General features: G+C 38.1%; 1 protein-coding gene across 1 annotated transcript in view; it reads left to right on the top strand.

Moving 5' to 3' along the window:
• LOC123842599 (acyl-CoA-binding domain-containing protein 5-like) overlaps positions 1-20,343 on the top strand; it is a 35,978-nt gene that overhangs the window by 4,513 nt on the left and 11,122 nt on the right. The window contains 8 exon segments of the mRNA XM_064591967.1: positions 3,013-3,127; positions 7,265-7,345; positions 8,672-8,713; positions 8,915-9,091; positions 10,720-10,826; positions 12,885-13,146; positions 18,081-18,189; positions 18,191-18,278. Coding sequence (XP_064448037.1) covers positions 3,013-3,127; positions 7,265-7,345; positions 8,672-8,713; positions 8,915-9,091; positions 10,720-10,826; positions 12,885-13,146; positions 18,081-18,189; positions 18,191-18,278 — 981 coding nt within the window.

Below are 20,343 nucleotides of genomic sequence, written 5' to 3' on the forward strand. Positions count from 1 at the left end.
GTAATTTATAAACTATTCAGTGAAAAACACAAAAAGTTGCTGGAATCAAAAATTCTTTTAAAATAATTTAATAGGATTTTAGCTTTGAGAGAACAGAATAATGCGGTTTGTGGGAAATAATTTTTCTTATTTCTTTAACTAAAGTTAATTTTTTTTTAAAGATTTTATTTATTTATTTGAGAGAGAGAGAATGAGAGAGAACACATGAGAGGGGATAGGGTCAGAGGGCAAAGCAGACTCCCTGCCATGCAGGGAGCCCGATGCGGGACTCGATCCAGGGACTCCAGGATCATGACCTGAGCCGAAGGCAGTCGCTTAACCAACTGAGCCACCCAGGCGCCCTAACTAAAGTTAATTTTGATTCATTATCAAAAGGAAATATAAAATTTTATTTTCTGTACAAATTTTACAGGCTTTTTTTGTTTTTGTTTTAAAGATTTTTATTTTTAAGAACCTCTACACCCAATGTGGGGCTCAAAATTACAACCCCAAAATTGAGTCGCATGTTCTACCGATTGAGCCAGCCAGCCGCCCCCAAATTTTATAGGCTTTCTTAATGAGGATTTCTGGAGAATTCAGCCAGAACTTGAATAATATGCAGTATGTGTGTGGGATTTAAGGAGAGATCGATGTACTCAACTCTGACTGCACATTGAAATCACTAGGGTGATCTTGTTTAAAAAAAAAAAATGCCCCAGCATAACCCCAGACTAATTATTTCAGTATTTCTAAGAGGATGGGATAATCGCTATACTAGAGGGAAGATTAGAACAGACTCTCATAAAGGATGGAAGCTGAAAGTTACCATGGCTGAGGGTCTGGTCTGTAGCTCTACAAGTCCAGAACATTGGCTTTCTCTTTTTAAGGCTTGACTGATGATAGCCATCTTTTGGAGATTTAGAGAAAAACCAGAATGTGAATTTCTTTTTTCTTTTTTCCCCAGAACGCTAATTCCTTAAGTTACAGTGGGTGTTACACTCTTCTAGTGCACAACAGGCTCAGGATTGAGATATAAGACACTCCTCAAAATGTCAGAGGCACTTGAGAAACTGTAAGATTGTCTACTGAACAGAGCGTAGAACACTTGAGATTTGGATGACATTAAAAGATGTGTTCATCTTTTGGTTCATCTTTTTGATTCAAAAAAAACAAAAAAACTGAGGAATTTAATCTTTTCTTGCTTTACAATACAGCGTATCTGTACCTTTGATAGGATATTTTCATCATACAGAATTGATGTTTCTTACCAAGGAAATGTGCTAGAGAAACCTAGAAAAATTATTGTGCTTTGGATGCTGCTTTTAGAGTCCATGCAGCTCACCAAATAGTCTTCATTTGGATAGGTTACAATCCAATTGACTTGATTTAGTTCACCTATATTGTAAATAAAATCTTCTCTGGGGTTAAGGAGTAGTTACCTAGACTGAGATTTGGCTGGCATAGTTCATTCTGTATAATCTCTCAACACACCCCCGCCTTGTTTATTAAATTCCTTGTATGTGCTAGATGCTGGAAATACAGGAGCGATGAAAAACAGAGGAAGGCCTTGTTCCACTGAGCTTACATTGTATTGCGAAAGATAGGCAGTAAGCAAACAATAAAGCAGGGAGAGTGACTGAGGAGTCTGAGGTTGTTCCTAATTTTAAAGATACAAGTGGCCACTTTAAAACTGTGTATAAGTGAAAAATATGCAAAAATGATAGAGGATTTTGGTTGCTTAGAGTAATAAATGTGTTCATCTTAGTAATAAAAGTAATATATGTAAATGAAAAAAATCCAAACATCAAAAAAAAAGTATAAAATGAAAAGTGAGTCTTCCCTATTCCTCCATTTTAATTGTTTAAGTGATAATTACTTTTAGTTCTATTTTGTAGATTGATTTGGAAAACACATATATGTATCTATATCTTCTTATTTAAAAAGAGAAAAAAACTAATAATGGTATCATACTACTACTGTTCACTACCTTTTGCCTGTAAAAAAAAAAAAATTAAGGGGCGCCTGGGTGGCTCAGTTGGTTAAGCAACTGCCTTCGGCTCAGGTCATGATCCTGGAGTCCCTGGATCGAGTCCCGCATTGGGCTCCCTGCTCGGCAGGGAGCCTGCTTCTCCCTCTGACCCTCCCCCCTCTCATGTGTTCTCTCTCTCTCATTCTCTCTGTCTCAAATAAATAAATAAAATCTTAAAAAAAAAAAATTAAGATGTTTTCCCATCAGCACTCACAAAGCTAACCTTATTCTTTTTAAATATCTACAAAATATGTCCTATATGGAAATATTTTCTTTTATCAGTTACCAGTTGATGGCTGTTTATTTGAATGCCTTTTCAATTAGTTTACCTTGCTCTTTAAATTTGATAATTCTAAAATGGCCCATAGTTGTGAAGGTGACTGAAAGTGATGACCGTTTCCTACTTTCCTTTTGTGTCCTTTTAGAAACACTACCTTAAAGAACAGACAAAATAATTTTACTCTAACCCCAGAATTTTCTGTTGTATTTAACATTAGTGCCCTTAGTTTTTATTTTTATTTATTTATTTATTTTTTAAAGATTTTATTTATTGATTTGAGAGAGAGAGCACATGAGAGAGGGGAAGGTCAGAGGGAGAAGCAGACTCCCTGCCGAGCAGGCAGCCTGGTGCGGGACTCGATCCAGGGACTCCAGGATCATGACCTGAGCCGAAGGCAGTCGCTTAACCAGCTGAGCCACCCAGGCACCCTGCCCTTAGTTTTTAATGAACTATTTATAGGTTATTGTGTAAAATTTTAAAAGAAGCCTATATAAAACAGTCTTCAAAATGAAGACACTTTTAAATCTTTAATATACTTGAAACTTTTCTAGGAGAGTATACACTTTTAAGTATGTAATTAATATAAATACTTGGGGGAATCTATAAATGAACATCAGATCTCAAAAATATTACTAAATAAATTGTAAATATTATATTATTTGGTACTAATGTATATGAGATTAGTAGTTTGTGATTTCATAAGATTTGTTTCTTTTGATTACAGATTCTTGAAACTATGCCTATGACTGAGAAAGCTGAAGAGTTGCTACATGTCATAGGTCCATTTTATGAAATTGTAGAAGACAAAAAGAGTGGCAGAACTTCTGATTTAACCTCAGGTTGGACTGTCTTACCTTGTTTTTAATCCAGCAACTGATATATTATGCATGCATTAATATTTATATTTCTAATTTTTTTTTTACTTTCACATGCCAGTCCAACTGGAGAAAATCTCTAAATACTTAGAAGGTAGGAATAATGACATCCACGTAAACATTTTATTTAAAATTTACATGCCAAAAGAATTTTCACAAATTTATATAACTTACAAGCTTGTCACTCAAGAGTTTTCATTCCAAGCAAATATATTGCATAAAGTTCAAAAATATAAATGCTTAAGTTTTAACCCTTCAATTATTAAAACATGACAGGTGGCTCACTAAATATACAGAATTGTAACAGAATTCATGATTATATTTTGATGGATCATACTTTCTGATTCGCTTTCTGGATTACATTAACAGTGCCATGGCTAAAATGGTTTTCTAGCTAATTTTAACATGGATATGTTTATAGTATGGTTTAATTACATAGTGTAGTAACCTAAAACAAGACATCAGTGAATTCACTTAGCTTGGACTTTTTTTTTTTTTTTTTTAGATTCTAATTTCATGTTCTCAGGAAAGAATTGGAAGACTTATCTTTTACATACTAGCAGGAGTTGAATAATAGGCAAATTTGCTGGCACTAACTGTAAACATTCGCTCTTAAAATTTTTTTTGTTTGTTTTAGAAAGCAGAGTGAAATGAGCCTGTAAGAATTATTTCAAATGAAAATTATATATGTTTTATTTTCCTGGCATCCCTATTTACAAGGTATCTTTTACTAATTGACAGAAATTAGGGGTTTGCGAACAGTTACCTTCCTGTCTGTTATAAGATCTACTACCGTTTGTGTGTGCAGTAGTAACTGATGTGCTCACTGAGCATAACGCTCGTATAACCACATCCTCCATAGCTGATTTGCCTAAAGGAATCAAAGTTTAACAAATAATCTTCCATATAATTCATGCTAGTCAATGCAGAAAAAATATTAAGTATTTCCTCTGGGTGAAGCATGTTTCTAGGATTCAGAGGAGAATAAACCTGGACCCGTTTTTAGTTGTATTTAAGCTGGCCCGGAGGCAAATGTTTAAACAACTAATTATAAAGACAAGGAAGAATGAATAATGATAATAAAGGCTTAGGTCCATAATCCCTAAGCTATAATTTAAAAATTCAAAAAGCTTGATAAACCAGACTTTTTTTTTTTTTGGTAACTCATTTGAGAGCAAAACATTTACTTTAGGCAACCAAAAATCCTATATCAGTTTTGCATATTTTTCAGCTTATACATAGTTTTATGTGGCCACTTGTATCTTTAAAATTAAGAACTGAACATGAACTAATTGAGCAGCAGACCCTGACCTGAAATGACATGAGGCTATTTTAAATCTTTATTTTTGTGTGACTATTCATATGCGTTGCTGTCAAAACTTTATTTATTATTGTTTTTTAGTGGGAGCTGCCTTAGACTCTGTTGAAGGTGTTACATAATATATGGTACCTTTGGTATATGACCTTTGCAAAATTAGAAGACTGGATTTTTTAAATCATATCTGGATCCAAAGGTTATAAGGGATGTGGACCTGTACCATAATTTATTTAACCTGTAACATTCTAAGGGAATATTAAGTTTTTTATTTTAATTTCAGTATAGTTAACATACAGTGTTATATTTGTTTCCTCTTCTAATCTTCAAAAAACGCTGCTGAAAGTAACCCTGTACAAATGTCATTTAATATATGGGTAGGTATATCTGTAAGAAATAATATTAGAAATCGAATAGCCAAGGTCAAAGTATATGGGTGTTTCATAGTTTGCAATCTTGACTTTTTTTTTTTTTTTTTGAACAGAGAGTGGTATTAAAAGTAGCCACTTAGGCCCAGTAGAACAGATGTATCTGTGTCATACGGGCTTTTTCATAGTATACGTACATAGTTTTGAAATCAGGAAGTATGAACTGTCCAACTTTGTCCTTTTTCAGGATTGTTTTGACCATCCTGGATCCTTTGCATTTCCATTTGAATTATAGAATCAGCTTGTCAATTTTTTGCGAAAGGGTCACCTAGGATTCTGATAGGGATTGCAATGAATTGTAGGTCATTTTGAGGAGTATTGTCATCACAACAGTATTGTCTTCCAATCCATTTATTTAGTTTTTTAATTTCTTTCGGCAATGTTTTGTCATTTGCAGTATAAAATTCTTACACCTTTTGTCAAGTGTAGTGCTGAGCATTTTATTCTTTTTGCTGCTATTATAGATTATTTTCTAATTTCATTTTTGGACTGTTCATTGTTAGATTGTAGAAATACAATCTGGTTTTTTTGTTTGTTTCTTTTTTGTTTTGTTTATTGATCTTGTATCCTGCAGTCTCACTGAACCCTTTGTTAGTTCTAATAGGTTTTTTTGGTAGATTCCTTAGGATTTCATGTATACAAGAGCATGTCATTTGCAAACAGAGGCCATTTTACTTTTTCCTTTTCAATCTGGATGCCTTTTATTTATTTTTCTTGTCTAATTGCCATGGCAAGAACTTCCAGTACCATATTAAATAGAGATGGCAAAAGCAGACCTCTTTGTTTTCTTCCTTATTTTAGGAGCAAAAAACATTCAGTCATTTAGCATTAATTATGAGGCTTGTTGTGAATTTTTGTAGATGCCCTTTATCGGATTGAGGAAATTCTCTTGTATTTTTAATTTCTTTAGCATTATTATCATGAAAGTATTTGATTTTTGTCAAATGCTTTATCTGCATCTATTGTGATAATCATGTGGCTTTTGTCCTTTATTCTGTTAGTATGGTGTATTACATTAACTGATTTTTGGATGTTGAGTAGGGCTTGCTGGTAATTCTCTGTGCTTTCTACACCTCTCATCACAGAACTGCTGTGATGCTGCTTTTGCTGCTCTTAAGTAGTTTTGCTACAATCATCCGTTTGATGGGGGCTTAAGAGGTTCCCTGTTGCTTAGTTTTGTTGAAGATGTCCATGAGTGGTGGGCGTTTTTGTTTCTTTGGTTTTTTTGTTTTGTTTTGTTTTTTTGGTTAGTTTTTTTCTTGTTTTTAGGTTTGGTTTTTTTGTTTTTTGTTTTGTTTCTTTTTTGTTTTTGTTAGTCTTGCTTTTTCTGGTTGTCAGGGAGGGAACAAGGAGATTCATAAACTATGATGCTGCATGGTTCTCTAAAAGAGACTAGAACACAATGGCAGTGGTAGAGTTGAGTTCTTACTCTTTTGTTCCTGTTTAAGATGTATGGAGATTTTGAAATTTAATATGTTGTTTGGGATGCAGGGAAGCATCCAAAATGCATTTGAATAAGTGAAAATGAGCCCAAAAGTTTATGGAGAGGGACCACTGTTTTTGGCCAGTAGCCATGTAGGAGGCCTTTATTATCTCAGAGAGTGACGGAAATGTAATTCCCTATATTTCAAAATGAGGTCCAGTAACCAACAGCATTGGCATCACAGGAGAGCTTTACAGAAATGCAGAATCTTACATCACTCCAGACTTACAGATTCAGAATCTGCATTTTAACTGGATCTCAGGTGATTCCTGTGCATGTTAATGTTTGAGAAGTTCCGATGTATTTACCCTCAACATTTGACTGGCCAGTAGGACAATGTATGTGCCTTTTTAAGTGATTGATCACATTAACTGATGCTTTAAAAAAAACAATAAATATAAAATCTTAAAGGTAATAAAAGGATGAAACAATTTTAAAATGTAGTTCAATTATAATATTGATGAGATTGTTATATTTGTTTTCCGTATGCTAGCATATAGCAAATGTCTCTTCATTTACTGTGTATAAAGAAGATCATTCATCTCTAACTTTACTATTTTGATTGATAATTAACTTAAAAATAACATTCCCTGTCTTGTTTAGAAAGGATTTAAGACAGCTTTGTCATTTTTGTTGTAAACTGATACTTGAAGAAGTTTATGTAATATATGTATACTTATAGTCAAAGAAAAGAATAAGAAAAATTTTAAGTTTTATCCAAATTATTTTATTAGTTATTTGTAAATGACAGTATAATTTGTAAATTACAGCCTTATTATATGTTATAGCACTAGTGATTAAGTGATCATTTCATATTTTAGATCTTGGTAATGTTCTAACTTCTACTCCAAATGCCAAAACTGTTAATGATAAAGCTGAAAGCAGTGATAGTGGAGCTGAGTCTGAGGAAGAAGAGGCCCAAGAAGAAGTGAAAGGAGCAGAACAAAGTGATAATGGTCATCTTTGGATGATGAGCTAATAATTTAACATTAAAGTAAATAAAGTATGGGGGCGCCTGGGTGGCTCAGTTGGTGGAGCATCTGCCTTCAGCTCAGGTCATGATCCCGAGGTCCTGGGATCGAGCCCCACATTGGGCTCCCTGCTCTGCGGGGGCCTGCTTCTCCCTCTCCCTCTGCCAACCCCCCCTGCCCCGCCGCATAAGTAAAATCTTTAAAAGGAATAAAATAAAGTAAATAAAATATGGAGCGGTTTGGGCTGATTTGGTGTTGTATGAGAATAGTGTTTATGGTGGGATGTGGGCTAATGACCTTATAACCAAGTTTTTTGTGGGCCAAAAGTACGGGAACAGTCAACTTTGTGCATAGATAGAATAGATGGAATTGAACACTAACAAGAATAGACCACTTCTGTAAATGTAATGCCTGAAACATTGCATTAGAAATGTATTCATTTTATGGAGCGCCTGGCTGACTCAGTCGGTAGAGCATGCGACTGTTAATCTCAGAGTCGTGAGTTCAAGCCCCATGTTGAGCATAGAATTTACTTAAAAAAAGAAATGTATTCATTTTAGGTATTGTTCCAAATATGACTATGCATATGTTACCAAGGAGAGGAGACAGGTTAAACTCTCAGACCTTATCAAGAATAGAATGGAATCCAGAGAACTGGATTGATGAAGAGGGGACTTTGGAGTCATGGGGTACTGCATGGGGGGAGGGAGGGCTTGTTAGTAAGAGTACCAGTGATTCTTGGGAAGACTATTTGAGAAAGGGGAGGCAGGAAGACACAAGTACAACTTAGTTTTGCTTTTACTCTCTAGAAAGATATGACAAATAATACCTTCTTTGAAGGATATTTTTATTGACTATGTGGATCCCTTTGTACTGCTGGGTCTTGTAAGGCAATTTGCCTATGCTTGAGAGAGTGTAAAGACCTTGAGAGGTTATCTTTTAAAAGGGGCGCTAGGGAAGCCTGCCTGGCTCAGTTGGTAGAGCATGTGACTCTTGATCTTGGGGTTGTGAGTTTGAGCCTCATGTTGGGTGTGGAGCCTACTTAATAAAATAAAATAAAATAGAATAAAATAGAATAAAATAAAATAAAATAGCTTCTAGAAGATTTACAGGGAACTGAAGCAGTTTTGAGTGTGCTCTCAGCATATAACAAACCCCTGTTCAAGGAGTACTTCATCTCTCTGTTCCAAGTAGGAAACTGATCAAAAGGAATTATGGTAGGTTGGAGAAATGATTACTTGATATTAGAACATATATACAGAAATTGACCTGCTGTGAACTTTTATGAATCCCCCTACTTTCCTATAAAAGATAAGAAAATGATGAAGAAATCTGCAGACCAGGGGCACCTGGGTGGCTCAGTCGTTAAGCGTCTGCCTTCGGCTCAGGTCATGATCCCGGGGTCCTGGGATCGAGCCCCGCATCCAGCTCCCTGCTCCGTGGGAAGCCTGCTTCTCCCTCTCCCACTCCCCCTGCTTGTGTTCCCTCTCTCGCTGTGTCTCTGTCTGTCAAATAAATAAATAAAATTAAAAAAAAAAAAAAAGAAATCTGCAGACCATAAGAATTTGGAAATCATTGTTGCTAATGGCTATGATAAAGACAACTCTGCTCAGGATACACAGAATGACATTCATGCCGGTTCTTCCTTGAATGGCAGAAGTGCTGAAGAAATAAAGGCTGTAGATGAAAACTTGGAGCAAACTGGAAAAGATGCTGTCTGCATTCATCAAGGTATTGTCCCATAATAATTATCTGTCCAGCCTCTTGCCTATGAATGGAATATTGTTTTCATTATTTTAGGATGTTTAGGAGCAGTTTAGAATTTATTTATTTTTTTTTTAAAGATTTTATTTTATTTATTTGAAACAGAGAGAGAGAGAGCACAAGAGGGGGTAGGGTGAGAGGGAGAAGCAGACTCCCTGCCGAGCAGGGAGCCCGATGCAGGACTCGATCCCGGGACTCCGGGATCACGACCTGAGCTAAAGGCAGTTGCTTAACCAACTGAGCCACCCAGGAGCCCGCAGTTTAGAATTTAAAAACCTCTTATTCAGGGGGCACCTGGGTGGTTCAGGAAGTTGGGTATTCGACTCTTGATCTCGGCTTGGGTCTTGATCTCGGGGTCGTGAGCCCACATTGGGCTTTGTACTGGGCATGGAGCCTACTCAAAAAAAGAAAGAAGGAAGGAAGGGAGGGAGGAAGGGAAGGAGGGAGGGAGGAGAGAGAGAGAAAGGAAGGAAGGAAAAAAGGAAGGAAGGAGTTCCTATAAAAATCTCTTATTCAGGAATATCTAGGGTTTATTAATACTATAAGGGTGTATAGCTTTGAAAGATAGTGCAATTAGGGGCAACTTTTATATTTTTATTGAGACTTTTCTTATTGTGTTGTATGGCATTTTAAAATAAAATTTTGAAAAAAAATTTTTTTAAGATTTTATTTATTTATTTGACAGAGAGACACAGCGAAAGAGGGAACACAAGTAGAGGGAGTGGGAGAGGGAGAAGCAGGCTCCCCGCGGAGCAGGGAGCCCTATGTGGGGCTCGATGCCAGGACCCTGGGATCATGACCTGAGCCTAAGGCAGATGTTTAACGACTGAACCACTCAGGCGGCCCTAAAATTTTGAAATTTTTAACTTTTATTCCTGATGTTTCTTTTAACCTAAACCTCTGATTATATGATGCCTTTGTTTTCCATTCAGCAAGATAAGTTATAGTCTTTTCATATCTTAGGACTCTAGGGGTGAGCCTATAGTATGTAGTTGATGAATTATGAACATTGCTGCAATTCAGTCAAGAAACCAGGAAACAGGGGCACCTGGGTGGCTCAGTCGTTAAACGTCTGCCTTCGGCTCAGGTCATGATCCAAGGGTGCTGGGATCGAGCCCAACGTGGTGCTCCTTGCTCAGTGGGAAGCCTGCTTCTCCCTCTCCCACTCCCCCTGCTTGTGTTCCCTCTCTCCTTTCTGTCTCTCTGTCAAATAAATAAATAAATAAAATCTTAAAAAAAAAACAAAACACAAAACCAGGAAATAAACTTATTTAATATAACAACTGAACTTGCATAGTTGCAAACCAATTTAGGCCTCCTAGCTGGTAGTCAGTTTTCTCTTACAAGGTTATTAAGTTTTGTACAGTTTGATATGGACAGTGTCTTTGTGTAATTACATGATAAAGTATAATCTTTTCAAATAAAAATTATCAACTAAATTTAAAGTTTTGGTAAGTTAGAAGAAAAAATATGGCTTAATAAATCAAATTTGTCTCCAGTATGAAAATAATATAGAACTGATAAATTTTGAGAATGGAATAAATGCATTTTTCTTCAATTAGAGAGTAATTTTTCCATCATTTGTTCATTTTTAGATATAAATGATAATCATGTTGAAGATGTTTCAGGAATTCAGCATTTGACAAGTGATTCAGACAGTGAAGTTTACTGTGATTGCATGGAGCAATTTGGACAAGAAGAGGTAAAAATGACATTTTTTAATTGGTATATTTTCAAAGTGATATATCAGAATTCAGTGCATAACTTCTTTTATTTATTTTTTAATTTTTTATTTTATTATTATTATTTTTTTAAGAGAGCACGCATGTGGGAGGTGGGGGGAGGGGCAGAGAGAGAGGAAGGGAGAGAACCTCAAGCAGACTCCACACCCAGTGCAAGCCTGATGTGGGGGCTCAATCTCACAACCCTCAGATTATGACCTGAGCCAAAATCAAGAGTCAGACACTTAACGAACTGAACCACCCGGGCACCCTGCATAACTTCTTTTAATAGTAGATGTGCATGTTGTTCATCACTTTGAAAATATACCTATAAAATTTTTTTTTTTAAGATTTTATTTATTTATTTGATAGAGAGACAGGGAGAGAAGGAACACAAGCAGGGGAAGCTGCAGAGGGAGAGGGAGAAGCAGGCTTCCCGCAGAGCAGGGAGCCCGATGTAGGGCTTGATCCCCAGACCCCAGGATCATGACCTGAGCTGAAGGCAGACACTTAATGACTGAGCCACACAGGCGCCCCCCTATAAAATATTTAAACATTTGTATTTAAAATTATTTTTGTGATTTTAAAAATATATAATATTCTTGAATATTAAAAAATATTTAAACATTATAATTTATAATATATTTATATTTGTAAATATTCTGAGGGAGGTGGGATGGGGGAGACAGAGGGTAAACTCTTAAAGCTAGTCCCTATGTTTGAAACATTGATTGACAGTCAAGAAAAGTAGATAATTTTCAAATAAATCTGTACTTCACACTGACTTTTTTTATTTTTTTATTTTTTATTTTTATTTTTTCACACTGACTTTTTTTTTAAAGTATAATTAACATACAATATTATATTAGTTTTAGGTGTACAACATGTTGATTCAATGATTCTGTACATTACTTACTCGGTGCTCACCACGATAAGTGTAATTACCATACAACTCTATTACAATATTGTTGACTATATTTCTTATGCTATACTTTCCACCTCTGAGACTTATTTATTTATTTATTTTTTAAAAGATTTTATTTATTTATTTGACAGAGAGAGACACAGCGAGAGAGGGAACACAAGCAGGGGGAGTGGGAGAGGGAGAAGCAGGCTTCTCGCGGAGCAGGGAGCCTGATGTAGGGCTCGATCCCAGGACCTTGGGATCATGACCTGAGCCGAAGGCGGATGCTTAACGACTGAGCCACTCAGGCGCCCCGAGACTTACTTATTTTACAGCTGGAAGTTTGTAGCTGTTAATCCCCTTTATCTATTTCACCCATCCCTGCCACATCCACCTCCCCTCTAGCAACCACCAGTTAGTTTTCTGTATTTAAGAGTTGTTTGGCTTTTGTTTGCTTTTCAGATTCCACACATAAATGAAATCATACAGTATTTGTCTTTCTCTGTCTGGCTTATTTCACTTAGCCTAATACCCTCTAGGTCCATCCATGTTGTTGAGAATGGCCAAATTTCATTCTTTTTTTATGGCCAACTTACTTAGTTCATATCATTTCGTCCAGGAAGCCTCCACTCAACCCCAGTATGGCACCCCTCGCGTGAGTTCCTGTAGCAAGCACCCATTGTCTATCTTTTTCATAACACTTATCAAACTATGTTGTAATGATCTTACTTCTTTCACTCCCTTACCAAGACTAGAAGCCTCCTGCAGAGATTTTTAACTCTTTCTTCATATTATCCTTAGAGTTTAGCATAGTAACTAGAATAAGAGTAGACATATTTAACTGTCTGAGCCACTCAGGTGTTCCCAAGATTAGACATTTTTAAAAAAATCTCTTGGATGAATGACTGACCCATGAGAACAATTCATTGCCAAAACTACTCAATTCTTTGCTCATGGATAAATCATTTCTATCCCATTTCTTCCCTACATATAGGAAGAAGCAGTAGATGAATAACTTTTTAGAAAAATATTTTCTATCATAACATGACAAAAGTTTTATAAGAACAGTAGTTCTTCTATTATCATAAAAACTTATGTTTATAGCTTTTAACTAAGTATTGTTTTAAATTTGTAGTCTTTAGACAGCTTTACATCAAACACTGGACCATTTCGAGATTACCTGGATGGTGATCCCAATCAGCCCTTGGAATATTCTGCTTTTCCTGAAGAAGGATCTCCTGGAAAAGGCAACATTGGGGAAATGCAGGTGGTAGCAGTTGAAGGAAAAGGTGAAGTAAAGCATGGAGGAGAAGATGGGCGGAGTAACAGCGGAGCACCACACCGTGAGAGACGGGGTGGAGAAAATGAGGACTTCTCTAACGTCAGAAGAGGGAGAGGTGTGTATTCTTTTTTGTTCTCACGGACTCTTTATAAACTAACTAGTAAAACAGGAAAGTTTCAGATAGGAGAGACATTAGAACTATCCATCTACAAAGGAAATGTTAAAAATTATCCTTACATAACATCTGACCATTTTTCTTTATGCCTGGTTCTCTCCTTTGTTCTACAAGGCATAGTAGTTTGATCTCTGAAGGTACCGGTTGGGGGGTGGGGAACATCCCTATTTCTCCATCTTTTATGCAGTTTTTTGAGGTAGCCAAATTTATGTTCTGTCACCCCCCTTCCCCTGAGCAATTCCTTACTGGTTCCTCTAGCTGCGTTTCTGCTTTTATTTGCTACTATAGGTAAAAATTTGAATTCTGTCTTTTCCACATTTCCTTACTTAAATCAAAAGATATCTCTTGGGCGCCTGGGTGGCTCAGTCGTTAAGCGTCTGCCTTCGGCTCAGGTCATGATCCCAGGGTCCTGGGATCGAGTCCCACATCGGGCTCCCTGCTCAGCAGGAAGCCTGCTTCTCCCTCTCCCCCTGCTTGTGTTCCTGCTCTCTCTATGTCTCTCTCTGTCAAATAAATAAATAAAAAATCTTTAAAAAAAAAAAAAGATATCTCTTAAAGCTGACAAATCAAGTAGTAGAGATAAAGAACATTTAACAATACAAAGGTGAACATTAAGAAAAGTACCGTGATCAGGTAACAGACTAGAGTTGAATGGGGAAGAAAAGTAAGTATATATTAATTTATAATTGTTCATAGTTAGGAATGAATAGGTACTGTCAAAAAAGAGAATTAATGGAAAGATAAATACCATATGATCTCATATGTAGAGTCTAAGAAAAAAGACTAAGCGTATAGATAGAGAATAGATAGATTGATAATTGCCAGAGGCAGAGGTGCGGGGGATGTGAAATGGGACAAGGGTCAAAGATAAAAACTTCCACTTATAAAATAAGTAAGTCATGGGGATATGATGTACAGCATGGTGACGATTGCTAATCATACTGTATTGGGTATTTGAAAATTGCTAAGATAGTAAATCTTAAAAGATACCACAAGGAAAAAAAATCTGTAACTGTATGGTGACAGATATTAATTGGACTTATTGTGGTGATTATTTTGCAATATATACAAATATTAAATCACGATGTTATACACTTAAAAAAAGGAAAATCCCTATATAATTTCATGAGGTCATAAAAAGTTAAAGGATTATCTATGTGTCTGGTTGAAAAAAATCTGCATAAAACAAATGAAGACATAGGGGGAGAAAAGAGAGAATTAATGGTATTTTTTTTTTAAGATTTTATTTATTTATTTGACAGAGAGAGGCACAGCGAGAGAGGGAATACAAGTGAGGGAGAGGGAGAAGCAGGCTTCCCGCTGAGCAGGGAGCCCGATGTGGGGCTCGATCCCAGGACCCTGAGATCATGACCTGAGCCGAAGGCAGACGCTTGACTACTGAGTCACCCAGGTGTCCCAAGAATTAATGGTATTAAGAAAATTATTGTTTAGGGCTCCTGGGTGGCTGAGTTGGTTAAGTCTCTGCTTTCAGCTCAGGTCATGATCCCAGGGTCCTGGGATCGAGTCCCGTGCCAGGCTTCCTGCTCAGCGGGGAGTCTGCTCCCTCTCTCTCTGCCCCTCCCCTCTGCTCGTGCTCTCTCTCTCTCTCAAATATATAAATAAAATATTTAAAAAAAGAAAGAAAATTATTGTTCAAACACTAGCCATTTGAACACGTACCGAATGGGAAGTATTTAATGAAGAAGAGAAAGATCACAACCTATTACTAGAGCCTTGGATTCAGGCCCCTTTCTTTAAGCAATTTACCAAAATTGTATGTATGAAAAGCTTCCAATTTATAACCTGACTTCAGCCCACCTGTAAAACACCACAACTCCTGGCAATCACAGGGGTCCCTAAAAGTGCCAGACCCTGAAGTTAAGCTTCACGAGCTTCACAGAAAATCTGCTTCAGCATTGAATAAGTATTATTGAGCTGTTCTTTGTCAGGCACTGTTCTGGGTTCCTGGGGTTGCTGTAGAGAACGAGATAGTCCCTCCTTCCCCAGAGCTCATGTTCTAGTAAAGGGGAGCTGACAGTGAATAAGAAAATAATTCCGATTGGTTGCAAATGGTGGTAAGTGCTCCGAAAAAAAAAAAATGAATCATTGGATTGCGTGACAGGAGGTGGGGATTTCCATCACATGGGAATGGTCTGATTAATCCTGTCTTTGTGAGGCTGGTTTGAAAGCTGACTGTGACGTAGGATATGGTAAAGTGAGCAGAGATGGGACTAATTCTCTGGGGCCTTCCGTACCCTCCGACAGGCCCTCACAGAATATCTCAGGCTCTTAGGGATGCAGGAAAAAACCAGGCCTCCAACCAGATTTCCCACTTCTTTCCCCCCTTGCAAATTCCATACCAATAGCTGAAGTGGTCCTTTCCTGACAGCTGAAGAACCACTTCAAAACTTATTTCCTTTCAATACAAGAGTAAAGTCTTCTTGAAATGGCATAAGCACCTCAGTGTTCTCTTTGGGGTTTCACCTAGTAAACAGCCCCAGTTCCGTTTCTCTAACAAGACCACTTTTTTTTTTTAATCTTTTTTTTTAAAGATTTTATTTATTTATTTGACAGAGAGAGACACAGTGAGAGAGGAGCACAGGCAGGGGGAGTGGAGGGGGGAGAGGCAGGCTTCCCGCCGAGCGGGGAGCCCGATGCAGGGCTCGATCCCAGGACCCTGGGACCATGACCTGAGCCGAAGGCAGACGCTTAACGACTGAGCCACCCAGGCGCCCCTAACAAGACCACTTTTATAAAAACACTGCTTGATGCAAGCTCACCTTTGGGAATCCTGCTGCCACTCTAGGGCTCCAGGGTGCCAAAGGGCGATTCCTATTTATTACTTAAAACAAACAAACAAAACTTACCCGCTGTATTAGCAAACACATAAGAACTTGTAATATTCCATTTCTGCACAGTAGTGCTTTTTATATGCTGCAATGTAAAACTGTTGCAGCCTTTCTGAAAAATAACTTGGCAACACTCATTAAGAACCTCTACAAAGGGGCGCCTGCGTGGCTCAGGGGGTTGGGCGTCTGCTTTCAGCTCAGGTGATGATCCCAGTGTTCTGGGATCGAGCCCTGCATCAGGCTCCCTCAGTGAGGAGTCTGCTTCTCCCTCTCCCTCTGCTCCTCCCCCTGCTCGTGCTCTCTCTGTCTCTCAAAAAAAAAGAACCTCTACAAAGTTGTCATCCTTTGACCCAGTAATTCTTCTTTTTTGATTCTGTTTTTCCTAAAGAAATCAGAAATATGGGCAAGAATTTATTTTTATTTTTTATTTTTTTTAAAGATTTTATTTATTTATTTGACAGAGAGAAACACAGCGAGAGCAGGAACACAAGCAAGGGGAGTGAGAGAGGGAGAAGAAGGCTTCCCGCCGAGCAGGAGCCCGATGCAGGACTCAATCCCAGGACCCTGGGATCATGACCTGAGCCAAAGGCAGACGCTTAACAACTGAGCCACCCAGGCGCCCTGGACAAGAATTTATATACAAAGACATTCATCACAGTGTAATCTGTAATCACAAAAATTTGGAATCATCCTAATTATCCAAAGTTGGAGAATGACTGAGTAAATTACTTCGTGGTCTTACTGGGGAATTTACGTAGCCGTTGCAGTGTTTTTTAAATAAAATTTAATGATGCAGATAAATGTTTATGATATTTTTTAAAAGAAGGACACAAAATCTTGTGTTGGGGTAATGCCAATTCTATAATATATGCATAGGAAAAATAATGGATGGTTATATAACAAAATCTTAATAGTAGTGATAAGTATAATAGTATTTATAATAAAAATACATTAAAAAAACTTTTGAGAGGGGCGCCTGGGTGGCTCAGTTGTTAAGCGTCTGCCTTTGGCTCAGGTCATGATCCCAGGGTCCTGGGATCAAGCCCCGCATCGGGCTCCCTGCTCCGCGGGAAGCCTGCTTCTCCCTCTCCCATTCCCCCTGCTTGTATTCCCTCTCTTGCTGTGTCTCTCTCTGTCAAATAAATAAATAAAATCTTAAAAAAAAAAACCAAAAAACCTTTTGAGAGACTTACACTGTGATGAAATAAAAAATGACCCAAGTGGAAAATATAGCTATTTTAGTGTAGCTTTTAGTACTCTAAAAAAGCAGTCTTCAAATTTTTTCAGTCTTGTTATCTTTTTAGTAAGGAATTTTTTTTTAAAGATTTTATTTATTTATTTGAGAGAGAGAATGAGATAGAGGGAGAGAGCATGAGAGGGTGTAGGGTCAGAGGGAGAAGCAGACCCCCCGCTGAGCAGGGAGCCCGATGCGGGACTCGATCCAGGGACTCCAGGATCATGACCTGAGCCGAAGGCAGTCGCTTAACCAACTGAGCCACCCAGGTGCCTGGAATTTTTTTTTTTTTTAAGATTTTATTTATTTATTTGACAGAGAGAGACACAGCGAGAGCAGGAACACAAGCAGGGGGAGTGGGAGAGGGAGAAGCAGGCTTCCCGCCGAGCAGGGAGCCCAATGTGGGGCTCGATCCCAGGACCCTGGGATCATGACCTGAACTGAAGGCAGACGCCTAACAACTGAGCCACCCAGGTGCCCCATTAGTAAGGAATTTTTGAGAATGCAGCCCAAGTATGTAAATTATGTGTGAATTACATGCATTTCATCATGTGCTAGTGTAATAAGTACATTATAAAACCTTAGCAAGAAAAACACTGAGTATATTAATACAAATAGAAGCTTATATATCTACTTCTTTGCTCTCTGTGTTTTGTGTACTTCCTAATTGCTTCCACTCCACTTTGGAGATTTAGAACTCAAAGAAATAATAGAGGAAAATGAGTAAAACGCACTGTTGCTACTTTTATAAGAATTATTTAAAACTACCTTATTTTGCTGTCTTAAAATAGGGCATAGAATGCCACACATGAGCGAAGGATCCAAGGGTCGGCAAGTAGGAAGCGGAGGTGATGGGGAGCGCTGGGGCTCTGATAGAGGGTCAAGAGGCAGCCTCAATGAAGATTGCTCTCGTCCTCATGCGCCTGCAGGAGGACATGCAGAACGTCCTTCAGAGACTTCATAAACTGGAAACACTAACGGCTTCGCAGGTGAGCTTTCGAATTTGTCTTCCTCCACTGCTGATCCTGTAAAACAGTATATAAGTGTAATCTGTGTTGATCAGATTTACACAAATCAATTTAATGTAATGATTTTTAAAAAAATAAAAAGGACTTAGGAGTGCTTGGCTGGCATAGTCGATAGAACATGCAACGCTTGATCTCTGTGTTGTGAGTTCAAGCCCCATGTAAGGCAGAGAGATTACTTTTTAAAAATAAAGTAATTTAAAAAAATTAAATTAAAAGGATCTACCTTTGAAAATATTGTTTACTTAAGAAAAGACTTACCCGGGGGTGCCTGGCTGGCTTAGTCGGTAGAGCATGCATCTCTTGATCTCAAGGTTGCAAGTTCGGTCCCCATGTTGGGTGTAGAGATTACTTTAAAACAAAACAAAACAAAAATGTTGAAAAAAAAAGACTGACCCAAAAGCGAACTGCCACTTAATAAAAAAAGTTTTTTAGTGTAAAATTACCAGTACCATGTTGGAGGTAGAAGTAGGGTAGCTTAGTATTAGAAGGATTAGTGCTGTTAAGGGGCGCCTGGCTGGCTCAGTCAGTGGAGTGTTGGTCTCTTGATGTTGGGGTTGAGGGTTGAGGGTTCAGGCCCCACGTTGGGTGTAGAGATTACTTGAAAGTAAAATCTTTTTTTTAAGATTTTTTATTTGAGAGCGGGGGAGAGAAGGGGAGGGAGAGGGAGAAGCAGACTCCCTGCTGAGCAAGGAGTGCAATGTGGGACTCAATCCCAGGACCCCGGGATCATGACTTGAGCCACAGGCAGACACTTAACCAACTGAGCCACCCAGGTGCTCCTATTCTGTGACTTTTTTGAAGAGTATTTTGTTTACAGTTAATGTTTTTAATGGTATTGAAATTCTGCTAAAAATTCTTTTGATTTTTTTTCTTATAAAGAAAAAACTCGTAAAGTTTTTTTTTTTTTAAAGATTTTATTTATTTATCTGACAGAGAGAGAGAGAGAGAGCAAGTAGGCAGAGAGACAGGCAGAGGGAGAGGGAGAAGCAGGCTGCCCGCTGAGCAGGGAGCCCGATGCGGGGCTTGATCCCAGGACCCTGGGATCATGACCTGAGCCGAAGGCAGACGCTTAACCGGCTGAGCCACCCAGGCGCCCCTAAAACTTGTAAAGTTTTTTATTCTTAGCTTACATAAAGCAAATCAAAAAAGATTCTGACATGTTAAAGACTTTTTCCTTAAAATTTGCATAATTCATTTGGATGACTAAAAGAAATAAACTGATGATAGAATAGTAGTAGATTGCAGAAATAAAGGAAACTTAGTTCAGTACCTCTAGTTCAGCAGAGGAAGAAGGTGAGATTGGGGCAGAGCCTGCTCTATACCTAAACTTTCCAGATTTCTCATGCAATGCACTTTCCATCACAGTAAGCTGCCTGAGGCTCATGCACTCAATAAATATTTGTTGAATGGCCACACACCAGAAAAGTATTTCTGGGCATTGGACGCATAAAGGAAAGGGGAGATAGCGCTGTGTAGCAGAGCTTGGAACAAACTACCTGGATTCAAATCCTATCTCTGCCACTTACTGTGTGGTCTTCAGTCAGGTTAGTTTACTTCTCTATGCCTCAGTTTCCTTATCTATAAAATGGAAATACTAGTAATGCCTATCACATAGGATTGTTCAGAGAATTTTTTTTTTTAAAGATTTTATTTATTTATTTGACAGAGAGAGACACGGGGAGAGAGGGAACACAAGCAGGGGGAGTGGGAGAGGGAGAAGCAGGCTTCCCGCTGAGCGGGGAGCCTGATGTGGGGCTCAATCCCAGGACCCTGGGATCATGACCTGAGCTGAAGGCAGATGCTTAATGGCTGAGCCACCCAGGCGCCCCAGGATTGTTCAGAGAATTAAGTAAAATGCATAGTACAGTGCCTGGAACACTCATGTGACATCTACATACTGTCACATGACATGATGATGGTGACGATAATAGCAATGATAGTAAGCCAGCTTGGTTTCCTCCCTCAGGAAGTTCACAGCCTTAGAGAGGACCTCACTTAAATAATTTTCTGTCTTCATATTTTCTTT

Source organism: Mirounga angustirostris, unplaced genomic scaffold (assembly GCF_029215605.1).
Source record: "Mirounga angustirostris isolate CCGP_5_RB_7025 unplaced genomic scaffold, mMirAng1.0.hap1 SCAF_5, whole genome shotgun sequence".
Lineage (NCBI taxonomy): Eukaryota > Metazoa > Chordata > Mammalia > Carnivora > Phocidae > Mirounga > Mirounga angustirostris.